The 13,988-nt window shown below is 40.4% G+C and overlaps 1 protein-coding gene across 2 annotated transcripts; it reads left to right on the forward strand.

The window, feature by feature from the left end:
- Nucleotides 1–5,094: 5,094 nt before the first annotated feature.
- LOC308099277 (GTPase KRas) lies at nucleotides 5,095–10,480 on the forward strand. 2 transcript variants are annotated; one of them, XM_080447976.1, is made up of 6 exons: nucleotides 5,095–5,394; nucleotides 5,518–5,586; nucleotides 6,098–6,210; nucleotides 7,391–7,569; nucleotides 8,633–8,792; nucleotides 10,252–10,480. In XM_080447976.1, the coding sequence occupies exons 3-6, from the start codon at nucleotides 6,100–6,102 to the stop codon at nucleotides 10,363–10,365; spliced, it is 564 nt and encodes a 187-aa protein (XP_080304102.1). In that variant the 5' UTR covers nucleotides 5,095–5,394; nucleotides 5,518–5,586; nucleotides 6,098–6,099; the 3' UTR covers nucleotides 10,366–10,480. The 2 variants fall into 2 exon arrangements, with proteins under 2 accessions (XP_080304102.1, XP_080304101.1); XM_080447975.1 differs by lacking the exon at nucleotides 5,518–5,586.
- The last annotated feature ends 3,508 nt before the right edge of the window (nucleotides 10,481–13,988 follow it).

The following is a 13,988-nucleotide window of genomic DNA, read 5'->3' on the forward strand; positions in this document are numbered from 1 at the left end:
CCTTATTACTAAATTCAGAAATAAAAATAAATAAAAATGTATTAGTGAATAATCTTGTTCCACCCAACTGGGTGTTGCTGCATCCACTTTACCTTAACCTCCACCACAGACCCGCTATAATGCACTGACATTCCAAAGCATGTAAAATCCATATACTCATCATAGTAATACTGTATGTACAGATCATTTGATTGGCATCATCAGAGGACAAATCAGATACCTGTATGTGCATTTTGGGCCTTTTGCCAAAATTACTAAATCAAGTTGATAGATAAACAGATTTATTGAACTATTGAGTAAACTGTATGAGTAAAGTCTCATTTAGCTTGTGTGTGTGTTTGGGGGGGGGGGGGGCATTTTTGTGTGTGCAAGTGTGCATAGCTGCACACGCAGGATGTGCACAAAGGTGCACGTTGTGTCTCTGTAAATCTCACCTGGGTATGATGACCTAAGTAGGTCAGGTCCATCCTGGGCTGTGGGTCACAAAACACATATCGTGAGTAATCGTCTGACAGTTGTGACTTTCCATTTGATGTGAACTCTCCCGTCGGAGAGGTGGTCCAGAAGGAGTTGAGTGTGATACCTAAGCACATAAAACCCTATTTTGGTCATGTCACTATAGGCGACAAAAATAGAGTATCTATATACTTACAACACGTAGTGAGCTTGTCATGCGCGTGTGTGCGTGTGTGTCATAAACACAACATGTTGCTTGTAGATTTTTTTCAGCGAGGAGGTTTGGTTTAGAGTCATTGAAGTATAGGCCAGTGTGGTTCTCAAAGTGGGGTCCAGGGACTCTCAGGGTTCCTTGAGGGCGTTGCAAATGGACCCGGTACTGTATGTAACTCTGAGAGTAAGAGTTATGGGGGTCCTTGGAATTAAAAAGTTATAAGAACCACTGATATAGGGGTTACGTGGTTAACTGCATTGGAGGTGGTAGATAGCGTGGAATAATATAACATAGCTACACAGAAAGTCCTCAGTGTTAATTTATCCATTTGTAATTCAAAGTGTACAAAATGAAACCAAATGGAATGGTTCGATTTGTAGCCCACACTCTCAGAATGAAATGAACATTGAGGATTTTGCTGTGTAATATTCCCAGGCAGTTGATCTCTCGCTGCCTGTTTCTCTGCCTTTAAGCCTGATCTATACTTGGTTGCACGTTGGTGTTGCATGCCGTAAATAGCAGATCTACAAGCTCACAACGCGCCACATTCGTGACACGTTGGGAGCTTGTAGATCTGCTATTTACTGAGCACGACGCCGGCACGCAACTAAGTATAACTGAGGCTGAATTAGCTGGATTCCCTGTGACGATTGGCTCACTCTCTCATTGTCATTGTACCTCCTGTAGCTCAAGCTCCTTGTTCTCTATCTGTGCTGTTTTAGTGTAGTGTCTCCCTGAATGTCAGTCATGTATGAGTTGGTCGGTCAGAGGTCGTTAGCTTGTTGTTAGAGAGAGACTGTGTGTGTGTGTGTGTGTGTGTGTGTGTGTGTGTGTGTGTGTGTGTGTGTGTGTGTGTGTGTGTGTGTGTGTGTGTGTGTGTGTGTGTGTGTGTGTGTGTGTGTGTGTGTGTGTGTGTGTGTGTGTGTGTGTTGGGTACAGGTGCTGAAACATTGTGCGGTGAGCATGTTTTAATAATAGATTGTGGAGCACAGCAGTGCAGTGCCCCCTCCCCTTTCACCCTTTGACTCACACACACACACACACACACACACACGCACACGCACACGCACACGCACACGCACACTCACACTCACACACACACACACACACACACACACACACGCAAAATTGCTGCTTTCATACTAGTATGGCACCCTTCATTCTGCCACTGCAGTCTCTTCACTGTGTGTGTGTGTGTGTGTGTGTGTGTGTGTGTGTGTGTGTGTGTGTGTGTGTGTGTGTGTGTGTGCGTGTGCGTGTGCGTGTGCGTGAAAATCTGTGTGTGTAGACAAGCACTAAAGTTATGTATTTGTAAGCGTAATGTTGACACATTTTACATTTTTTAAACGATATCTGATGGCTGCATTTAAGGTCATTTACTGTAACTAATTCCATTCTGCTAATAGAAGAGTTTTCTCGTCTCTGCGATGCAGAGTCACTGTTGGATGTTGTTGGAACAAGTTTGACCACTTTCACCCTGGCTTCCCTATTTTGGGCATGTCATTATGGTCTAAATTCTTAAAAAATGTCAAAAGATTTGAAATAATTTAAAACATTTTCCAAAACAGCAGATCTGCAAGCAGATCACGACATGATGCGATGCTACGCGTTGTGAGCTATTATAGCTATAGATCGGCTATTTTTGAGAAGTGGTTAAATATCTTTTAACTAAATGTTCGATAGTGCTGTACAAAATGTATGATGGCATGGAAGGAACTGAAATGCGAAACATCTCAACCATCATGAATGACAACTCCTGTGAACATGTTCTTATTTTTAAGTGTTGTATTGGTTGTGTTTTAAATCTCTTCTGTTGTCACAGTTTTCTTACATTTCCAGTGTTGTTTCCCCGTGTCTTATGATGAAACGTACGATTACCTGTGGGGAATACATGTAAGAAAAAGAAAAAAATATTAAAGTAAATGCAATACACATATAGAAGTGTACAAATGTGGAGTCTATGTATAAAAGATGTATATGTGAAATAAAATAATTTAAACAACTGTGTATTCAAAACGGTATTATTATATTAACCCATTAAAACCGGCAACGCATCTGTGTCATTTCAGATTGTTGCGTTGGCTATTCAAAAATAGCAGATATACAAGCTCACAGCACGTCACTTCGTGCTGCGCTGTGAGCGTACATCTCCTATTTTTTTTAACATTTTTGAAAAATCTTGAAAGTGTTTTATAATAATTAAGCAATTCATTATAATAATTTTAAATTACGAACAAGTCTCTCTCTCTCTCGCTCTCTCTCTCTCTCTCTCTCTCTCTCTCTCTCTCTCTCTCTCTCTCTCTGCTCAGTCTCATGACAGATGGATGCAGGATTATCTCAGTGATTTTAGGCAAAGATTAGATAGGAGAGCAGATGCACTCTGTGGGAGAGTGAGGGGTAAACATGAACGTCAGAGACGACAGAACGCAGGACAACAAACCACAGGACACATATTGTATATATATATATATATATATATATATATATATATATATATATATATATATATATATATATATATATATATATATATATATATATATATATATATATATATGTACAGTAAATATATATTGTATAAAAGTATATATATATATATACATAAAAGACGTTGTGATGCGTTGATCAGTATGTTCAGGTTCTGGTACCCAGCATTGGATGAGTGAAAATGTGCTGTCTGTCTCTCTGCATCCTTTTCCCTCTCTCTCTCTCTCTCTCTCTCCATCCCTTTCCCTCTCTCTCTCTCTCTCTCTCTCTCTCTCTCTCTCTGACTGCCACTGAGTGAATTTCTGTCCACCATTGAAGACGTCCTTCTCATAAAGTCACTGGGTTGTGCTCCTGCAGAGTATAAAAGCCAAGAAGCAGCGGCAAAACGGTGGGCAGCTGGCATCTCCAAAAAGAGATGGGGCAAACAGTCATCCATATTGTTCAAGGAACCCCCAAACAGTTTTTTTTTGGGGTTCCTTGAACGATATGGATGAATGTTTCCGTATTATGTTTTGAAAAAACATCTAAGCCTACTGCAACTCTCCAGTGGTGTAACGTAGCTAAGTACATTTACTCAAGTGCTGTATAAGTAAAAGGTATTTTTACTTTATTGGAGTATTTCCAGTTTTCGGTACTTTTACTTCTACTCAACTACATCTCAGAGGCAAATATTGTACTTTTACTCCACTACAATTGTTTGAAAACTTGAGTTACTTGTTACTTTGTATATTTTGATTATTGTTACAAATACATTAACCACTTCAGCCCTATACATTTCGGCAATTTGAAAATAGCCGATCTACAAGCTTGTATAGATCTGCTATTTTATGTCCGATTTCACAACTTTTCAAATGTATAAACATCTTTTGAAAATAGCAGATCTACAAGCTCACAATCCATCGCATCACAAGTTCACAACGCATTGTGAGCTTGAAGATCGACTATTTTCAAATGGCCAAAATTTAAATAGGACTGATGGTTATGTTTTGTAATAATAATCCAAATTACAAAGTAACTAGTATTACGTTTTCTAATACTTGTAGTGAAGTAAAAAAGTACAATATTTGACTCTGAGATGAAGTGGAGTAGAAGTAAAATTATAACAAATTGGAAATACTCCTGTAAAGTAAAAATACATCATAATTGTACTTAAGTACAGTACCTAAATGTAAATGTAAATGTACTTCGTTACTTTCCACCACTGTCCTCCACTGATCCATCAGCCAATCATACGTGAAAGCGCTTCTCTTTTCAACGACGTCACTCTGGTATGGTATTTTAAATTGGTTTAAAACTCACACAATGCCCGTTTCTCTTTTGGGCGTGGCTCGTATTTTTTCCATGTATGTTTCACATTTGGGTCAGTGTTGCCATGTCCGCTTATTATAAGCGACTTTGGGCTTATTTTTCTGTAAAGTTGCTTGTAACTGCCAATATTATTGGTAGTTGCGGGTTGCGTTTTTTTGGGGCTTGTTTCTAAAGTGTAGTTGCTTCTTTTGGGCTTGTTTTCTTAGACCTGGTTGCTTATTTCTCTCACAAAATCTGGCAACGCTGATTTGGGTGGTCGCATGCATAGATTAATATATATGGTCGCATGTCTGTTTAAGTCTAATTTATGCTTCGTCGCACTACGGTGTCACGTGAAGAAAATAGCTGATCTACAAGCTCACAAAGCTTCACGTCCACGACGCGTTGTGAGCTTGCAGATCTGCTATTTTTGACGCGCGACACCGTAGTGCGACGAAGTATGAAGGAATCGGGCTTGAGACAGCGACATGGCGTGTGATTGGACAACCTCTCCGTCTGGGAGGCGGGACCCAATTTGCTTCGCCCGTCGTGATTGCACCATCACAACGTCTGTCAAAGTTTGCCGCCGTTTCATTGGTTATTCATCGAGGACGATTCGCCCATGAAGACCCTCCCACCACAGAATGAACCACAATGGAGTCCAAATAGAGCTCCGACTGTTTCCACACAGTTTGATTTATTTATAACTCGTCCCTGCCTTTTATTTAGTTACTTTTCCATAGATATATATTAACATTCTGGTCCACAGGATCTGTGAGATAAAGTACCGCATGGGCTCAAAAGCCAAGTGTTTCTTCAAAGTGTTTTTTCTTGTGTTTTTTTAAACAAGGAAATCGTCTCAGGCTATGTAGCTAATCTCATTCTGTCATTTGTAATCCTTTAGCGCTCTGTTTTTTTTCATATTGGTATTTTATTACACCGTTTAAAAGGTAAGGCTGGCTTACCTTTGGCATGATTTGACTTTATTGTCATCGGGATCATTTATTAAACACTTTTACAGCTAATGATTTAAGTAAAAACAATAAATCTGGGTCACTCTCTGTAACGTTAAGGCCATGACAGCGCCTCGGGGGGCGACATCAACTCAGAAAATACACTATGTGTGTGCAGTGGTGGTAAAAGTATTCACATTGGTTACTTAAATAAAAGTATCAATACTGCATTGTAGAAATATTCTGTTACAACTGAAAGTCTGGAATTCAACATTTACTTGAGTAAAAGTACTGAAGTATTGGCGTCAAAACATTAAAGTAGTAAAAGTACTCATTATGCACAATATCCCATTTCACATGTTTCCAAATGTATAAAAATCGGCTATTTTCAATTAGCCATGGCTGAAGTGGTTTGTGTATGTTTTACAAAGTAACTAAAGTTTTTTTTTAAACGTAGAAGAGTAAAAGTACAATATTTGCCTCTGAGATGTAGTGGAGTAGAAGTAAAAATATAGACATTTGTAAATACTCCAGTCAAGTAAAAAATACATCAAAATGGTACTTAAGTACAGTACTTGAGTACATGTACTTTGTTACTTTCCACGTGTGGGTGTAGACCTCCTAACTTAACAGGCAGAAGCATCTTAAAATCAGAACGAAGTCTAGATGAAAACATGTCGCTGACACTTCATTCTTTCAGGCATGACGGAGTACAAACTTGTGGTGGTTGGAGCAGGAGGTGTGGGGAAGAGTGCACTTACCATCCAACTCATTCAGAATCACTTCGTTGATGAGTATGATCCTACCATCGAGGTGAGAGACATTGCTTGTGTACCCCTAGCTACACTGTGTAAAATCCTCTATGTTAATTTAACTCTGAGAGTTACAGACCTGTAAGGGTCTATTTGGACCCCAGGAAGAGAAGCCTTCACTGTGGTGATGACTAATCAGGATCCGTAATACACAATAAACAATATTTGGTTCCTAATTATCAGTCCTTTAACCAGGAACCCTGAGGGTCTGCACATTGAGAACCACTGGTCTCTTAAGTGAGTTTTATGAATTACAGTCTGATCATGCACCTGTCATATTCTAATAGGCTAATGTAGCCCAGTGGTTCTCAAAGTGGGGTCCGGGGACCCCCAGGGGTCCTTGGGGGAGGTCCCCAGCCAAATCTTTAATACAGCATCACAATCATTTAACCACTTTATCCATTCATACGTTGGCTATTCAAAAATAGCAAATCTACACTGTGAGCTTGTACATCTGCTATTTTAGAAAATTTCTGGAAAATCGTTTGGAAGATTTTGAATAATCTTTGCATTTTTTTAAACACAAATCTTCTCTTCTCTTGGGGTTCCTGGCACAAACATTTTCAGATGGGCCAAATACGTATCAATGGTGGGGGTCCTTGACACAACAGTGAAAACCACTGATGATGCCAAAGTCTTCTGTTTTCAGGCAAACTTGCAAAATGATCTCACTGTCATTCCCCACTTCTGAGACATCAAATTCCATTATTATGTCTGAATGTGTTGCTGGTTATTATTACACAATGCAATAATAATTCAGGGTGACTGACAAATGTAATACATGGGGTTCGATCTGCTGGTGGGAAATCCATGCTCTGCTGATATCCCCCATCTGGTCATTCATTTTTAGCCCTGCTTCCGGCCAGACTGAATTAAATACATGCATTTTGTTTTGGGTATTGTAGATGTGATACCTTTTTGATATTTATGTTTGAGAATATCACAATTTACCAATATAATTAAAAATGTATATTATCCTCATTAACCCTGGTGTCCCTTTTTTTGTTTTATTTCTTCATTCAAAAATTGCGTAAAATAGCAGATCTACAAACTCACAATGCATTACGAACTTGTGGAACGGCTATCTGTCGTGCAGTACGACAAAGTATACAGGGCTTAAGTGGTTATGAAAATGTGCATATATTATAAATCGAACGCTGACCAGTATGCGTTGTTTGCAGGACTCGTACAGGAAGCAGGTGGTAATTGATGGGGAGACATGTCTGCTGGACATCCTGGACACTGCAGGTCAGGAGGAGTACAGTGCCATGAGAGACCAGTACATGAGGACAGGAGAGGGCTTCCTCTGTGTGTTCGCCATCAACAACATCAAGTCCTTTGAGGACGTCCATCTTTACAGGTATCAGTGTCAGTACCAAGCAGCCACCACCATCTCAGGACAGTGAAACAACATTGAGACTAGTTGGGCAAAAACTTGCTTGTCCTTTCAAAGTAACTGGCCTTCATCCAAATGATGAGTCTGCTCTTCATTTGTGAGTTTTATGCTGCAAGTTAGAGTTAAAGTTAGGGCGAAATGACTTCAAATCAATGTCAATATTATTTCAAACCTTTGCATCAATGAACGATTAAAAAAAATACGATTATTTGTTTATTTGGAAAGGATCCCCATTAGCTACCACCTGAATGGCAGCTAGTCTTCCTGGGGTCCAAGAAATCCCAGAGATAAAAAATCAAATGGGGCCTGTGGCCTAATGCATATCAAACTGGGGGTCCTTGTAATTAAAAAGGTTGAGAATCACTGGTCTAAGTCAGTGGTTCTCAACCTTTTCTGGACCAGGGCCCACTTTTAGTTAGTTAGGTAGTTGATTTATTTCGGTCATGATTAACAAAACAGTTGAACATACAGAATAAAGGTAACAAGATAACTATTGTCCGAAAGGGTATAGGCTGAAGCCGGAGCTTATTATTGCCACCTTATTCATATTTGAATTCATTGTCACAATAGAAAAAAAGGAAACAAAAGACTAAAGAGCAAAATAAAGAGAACCAACTATCAACGATAGTTGGTTGCAATGAAAAGAAACATATTTGGCTTTGCACTTTAAATTATTGAAAGCATTCACGGCCCACCCACCCATCAGCTGGGTGGCCCACCCACCCATCAGCTGGGGGCGGCAAGTACATTTTCAGAGCATGTTTATTTGAATGATGTTTATATTGTTCCACCATGGATCAATGGAACTGACGTAGTATACTTTAAGTTCTTATTTATTGGTATCACTTATTATCATTAATGTTATATTATCATTAAAATCTTAAGTGTTTTGCCAATTATTTGGGGGCCCACTTGCACTACCCTCACGGCCCACCAGTGGGCACCGGCTCACATGTTGAGAACCACTGGTCTAGGACGGTAATGTGCCAGTGTGCTGAGGGTTTGCCTTGTCACTTCTCTTCCACAGAGAGCAGATTAACAGAGTGAAGGATAGCGACAGTGTACCCATGGTTCTGGTGGGCAACAAAAGTGACCTGGGTACTCGAGGCGTTGAGACGCGACAGGCGTCGGAACTGGCCCGCAGCTATGGAGTTCCATTTGTGGAGACCTCTGCCAAAACCAGACAGGTACCTGACCCAGTTCAATAACAGACACCACCACCACCACAGAGGTTGTGGGTTCGAATCCACCGTGGTGCAGCCGGCTTTGTCGGGGGGAGCCGGGCGGGGAGGGTGATAATCAGGGGTGCACATGACTGGTGCGCATGCGTCGTCAAAATGCATGCTGACGGCACATCAGACGAAGGGAGGCGCTCTCGCGTACCAACAGCTGGGACCGCTGGGACAGGAATTTACTTCCTGAAGCCACACTCACACATTCATGGTGATGCACGCGTCCGCCCCATACGCGCCCCATACACACCCATGGGGCAGAGGCGGAGGGGGAGGGGACGCATGCTGCACGGGAATGTGTGATTGTGGCCTCGAATCCTGACACAGTCAGTCGCACACAGCAAGCTGCTGGCTGCGTTACACAGGCACTCGTCACCGATGATGATGAACGCACCGTGATGTGGTGCAAAATAGCACTGTGCAATATATTTCTGTTGGCCTTCCACGAAGCGAAACATGCATGTCCTATGCGTTCATTTGAAGAGGACATTCCACCATTCAAGAGGCTTGGAGTTAATGTTGGTAGTGCCTATCATTCACGAGAAGCGGGGTCCTGCATCATGCAGACCATTGCTCAGACAAGTTATCCATGTATCCCTCTTTTATCCATCCTGCGAGACGTATCGCGGCAAAATGTATTTATTTCTTTATTTGGTGCGCACCAAGTAACATATCCAGGTGCTCCCCTGAGAACTAGACCAAAAAAGTTATGTGCACCCCTGGTGATAATGGTCATTGCATGTACTCCTGCGGGCTGAGTTTTGGGCGGGAGGGTAAGTGGGTGGAACGAAGGCTCTGGGTGGGGGCTCCTCACTGGCAGGTGAGTCAGTGGGATATAATAGCAGTGACAACACAGAAATGTGTGTGTGTGTGTGTGGAGGAATTAATTGGCATAACAACTAAATTGGGGAGAAAAAGGGGTAAAAAATGATTGGCTACTCTAAATTTAAAATGACAATAACTGACAGAACCCAATATATTCATCTCTCACTGACACGTGCATAAGGGTTTATACCAGCGATTCAACAGCAAACAGTGTTCTCTGTAAGTCCCATGTTCATTTGAAGTATTAGAATAACGGCTAACTCTACTGCGGTCACAGCTCATGCTACTGACACATAGCCATACCAACATCACTTTTTAACAAACACTGTTGATTTGGACTTGGCAGGTTGGGCTTTTAAAGTCTTTAACCACTTTTCTTTACCTGGCATCCCTATTCTAGGCATGTCATTATTGTATAACTTTTCAAACTTGTTTTGTTGTTTGTCGCAAATGTGATGTGTTGTGAGATTGAAGATTGGCAATTTTTTCTATTATTGAAATACAGCCTAAGTGGTCAGATGTTGAATGTTTGTTTTACAGGGTCTATATTTGTGGGTCAAGGAATGATTCTTTTTTTATTCTCTCTCAGGGCGTGGAGGAAGCCTTCTATTCATTAGTACGGGAGATTAGGAAATATAAAGAAACCAACCGCAGCAACAAGAAGAGCAAGAAGAACACTCAGAGACGCTGCACGTTATTATAGCACTACACACACACACACACACACACACACACACACACACACACACACACACACACACACACACACACACACACACACACACACACACACACACACACACACACACACACACACACACACACACACACACACACACACACACACACACACACACACACACACACAGCAACATCATCTGCCATAGCACTTGTCTATAGCTACATTCACACTAGTGGCGACAAAAGCTACAAAACGGCCAAGCGTGGCCAGCTACATTGCTGCTGAGTTGCCGTTGAAGTGCTGCTCAAGCTGCACTGTGTAAATGAAAAGGGTATTGGGTTAAATGGCATGGGGAACTGGTTAATGTCGGCAAGAATGAGTTCCTCTTTATTTTACAGAACAGAGCAGGAATTGTGGGGTGCGAGAAGGGGAATGGAAATGGTGAAACAAAAACATAATGGTTGATGCTTCACTGTGTCATTGGAGAGCAGAAAATAAGTTGAATCGTGAACTACAAACTGACACCCGTGTCGGGCATTAGTTTGTAGCTTCATCATGTCTCTGGCTTATGACTTTAGTGACTTATAGTCTGTTGCTTTGTCGCAGCTTGTGTGAACGCAGCATAACACTCACAGCACCTCCTCTGTCACGTTGGAGATGGTCAACCATACTCTGGACGGGGAAATGGTGATTGCAAATAAAGTCTCCACTTCCTGCTGCCACAACTTGTACTTTTACATTCACATGTCTCCCTACCAGAGGGCAACGTCCATTAACACTTGAACCCCAGCATCCCTATTTTGGGGGGGACTTTGTCAAAAATGTCATATCTACAAGCTCTGTGAACTTGTAGATCTGCTATTTTTGGTAAAGATATTTGGTGTAGACGGGGAAAAAATGGTCCGAGTACAGTTGTAACTCATGTCCGTTTTAATGAGACTAGCGGGTTTAAGTTGTTAATGCTGTGAATTTACCTGATGCATACTTTTCTTTTTCTTTTCTTTTTTGATAATGAAACAATTAAAAAGGAAGGAGTTTTTTTTTAAACCACTTGAACCCTGGTGTCCATGTCAGTATATGGTCAAAAATAGCAGATCTGCAAGCTCATAGATCAGCTATTTTCACTATTCGTCTTATGACAAAGTAAGATTACCGGGCTTAAGAGGGTCATAGCTTCTGTTTGAAGCTCAGCTTTTGTGAATACTTCAAACATATTTGACTAAGAATTAAAAATGAGGGATTTGCAAGAAAACAATACTCACTTGATGCAGTGTCCACCATGCAGGGCCAAATGTTCCCTTGCCCTTTTTGTACTGTACAGTATCTGCACTCGCATCAAAAAATGTGATTCAGTCCATGTTTTAGTATGATTTAAAGCTGTAGTACATTGTTGGGAGGGATTTGTTCATTGCAAATCCCCCCAAAAGTCAATGAACGCAACAGGGAGACTAAACGGCAAGTGAAGAGTGAAGTGAAGTGTTGAACTTGTATCTTATGGACTAGGTGAAGTAGTTAGTTATTTTATGTTTTGCTTAGAGAATTCTTGTGCTTGATTTGACTAAGGACTGAATTTGTGTTAACTTGTCTTGACCTGGTATCCTAGTTATTTTGTAGCATTTAACTGTTTTCTTTGCACTATTTTTACTTGACCTTTTACCGTCATTTGTTGACTAAGGTTCATGCCACTTACTCCGATGTTGCACTTTGTAATCTCTGGATAAAAGCATCTGCTAAATGCCTAAATTGTGCAAAAATATAACCATTGTCCCACGATAACAGTGCGCGTCCAAAAATAAACCTTTTATGCACTGAGGAAGTGGTTGGTTCCCCCATTGACAAAAATGTTAATTTGACTTCTAAAGTCCATAACCTCCATGTCCTGTATGTTTCTATGACTCAACCAAAAAGGCACTCCCTGTTTGTCTAGGGGTAGACAGGGGGCACAGGGGGACCCTGTATATGCATTATGGTAAATTATTGCATTCTATTATAGTAGGATATATACCCTAGTGATGTATTTGAGACCGTCTAAAGCCAGAACAAGTCGAAATCGAGCCCAAGGAGTTGAGACGGACCAAGAACTTTTTAAATATCCTGATCAAAATAATCTGGTGTCAGGTGACTACAGAGAGTATTACAATAGCCCTGATTAGTTGCAAAAACAGTCATCTTTTCTGAACATAGGCAGCTGTAATAACATTTACTGATGGTGTCATTTACAAGAAGGTACTTCAAAGGATGACAGTGGGTTGCCTTGGATGAACACAGACTACTAACAAGGCCATGTAAACACCACTTTCTTGGTCCGGGATTTGTCGCTCTGGGAGGTAAACAAGAGCCCAAGGTTTGATGGAATGCATTGAAGTCAATGTGTAACAGAACTAGTGTATGGATTGGTAGACAGTATATACTGAGAGACTAATGATGGATTGGAATGCGACAGTGGCAGGAGGTGGAATGACAGAGTTATTGACCATGAAAACAAACCGAATGAATGAATACAGATCAGGAAGGAAAGTACTCAACCCCAGTACTTGAGTCAAAATATAGATAAACCTGGTCAAATATTACTCGACTACAAGTGAAGGCTGCTCTGTCAAATTTGCTTGCTTTTCAAAATTAAGTAGTCAAAAGTACATTATTTCAATACTTAAGTTTAAAGGTACAAATTACAAAGTCTTTTTTTTTAATTATGAATGCATTGTTGCATTGGAATCTAGCCATCTAGCCAGAATGCATTATTCCAGAAGTTTAAGAAATATCAGTAATATTGAAAATGTCAATATTCTGCTGATCATATAACTGGGTTGAAGTTCACTAACTTCAGGTCAGCTCCAGTCCCCACCTTCCTTGCATCTTGGTTGTGAAATTGCAGAACTTACCAAATGTGGTGTAAAAGATCTGCCTCGTCCAAGACTTCTCTAACCAGTTGTCTTACCTCAATCCTTTAGGCGAGGAAAGCGTGGGTGTCTGTGAAATTCCATAGTGGAATATGATTTTTGATGCAATGGATCGTACCTTGAAAAGACAAGCCGATCGCATGGAACACAACCAGCCTTAAACCACCCCAAAAAAAAAACACCTTGATTTACATCTGTATGTCAGAAATAAGATGTTTTAACAGACAATTTTAAACATATACTAAAACACTTAATCTGTCAATATTTTGGTAGGGTGGGACTAAGCTTAGTTACATTGTTTCTTAATCAACCAGTAAGTGCTTTGTTCATTCATTACGGTTGTCCACTTTATAGAAATGGTCACATCGTCATTGATATGACGTAACAAAATAAAACATCTGCAATAGAAGAGGTTATGATGGCTCTCACAGAAGTAGTGTATCAATCACTTTATGAAACCGTTCTTAAAAAAGAAAGAACGCATTTCTGTAGTATTGTTTGGGCCTTTCAATTATTATAATTTTTTTATTGCCGTTCATTGGCTCTGCCCAAATGTTCATTATACACCATAGGTGAAAATGTGCTGTACTTAACATTTTAAAGCTGTGTTTGAGCGACTCCATTTATGAAAGATGTTTTTAAAACAGTGCTTACGTGGTTAACAGTGAATACTACTCACACTTACTGTGCACTGGATTCATCCACTCCTTTCAAAATGCTACCATCAACTCTGATACACTGTAA

Source organism: Gymnoscopelus braueri (assembly GCF_963280865.1).
Source record: "Gymnoscopelus braueri genome assembly, chromosome: 13".
Classification (NCBI taxonomy): Eukaryota; Metazoa; Chordata; class Actinopteri; order Myctophiformes; family Myctophidae; genus Gymnoscopelus; species Gymnoscopelus braueri.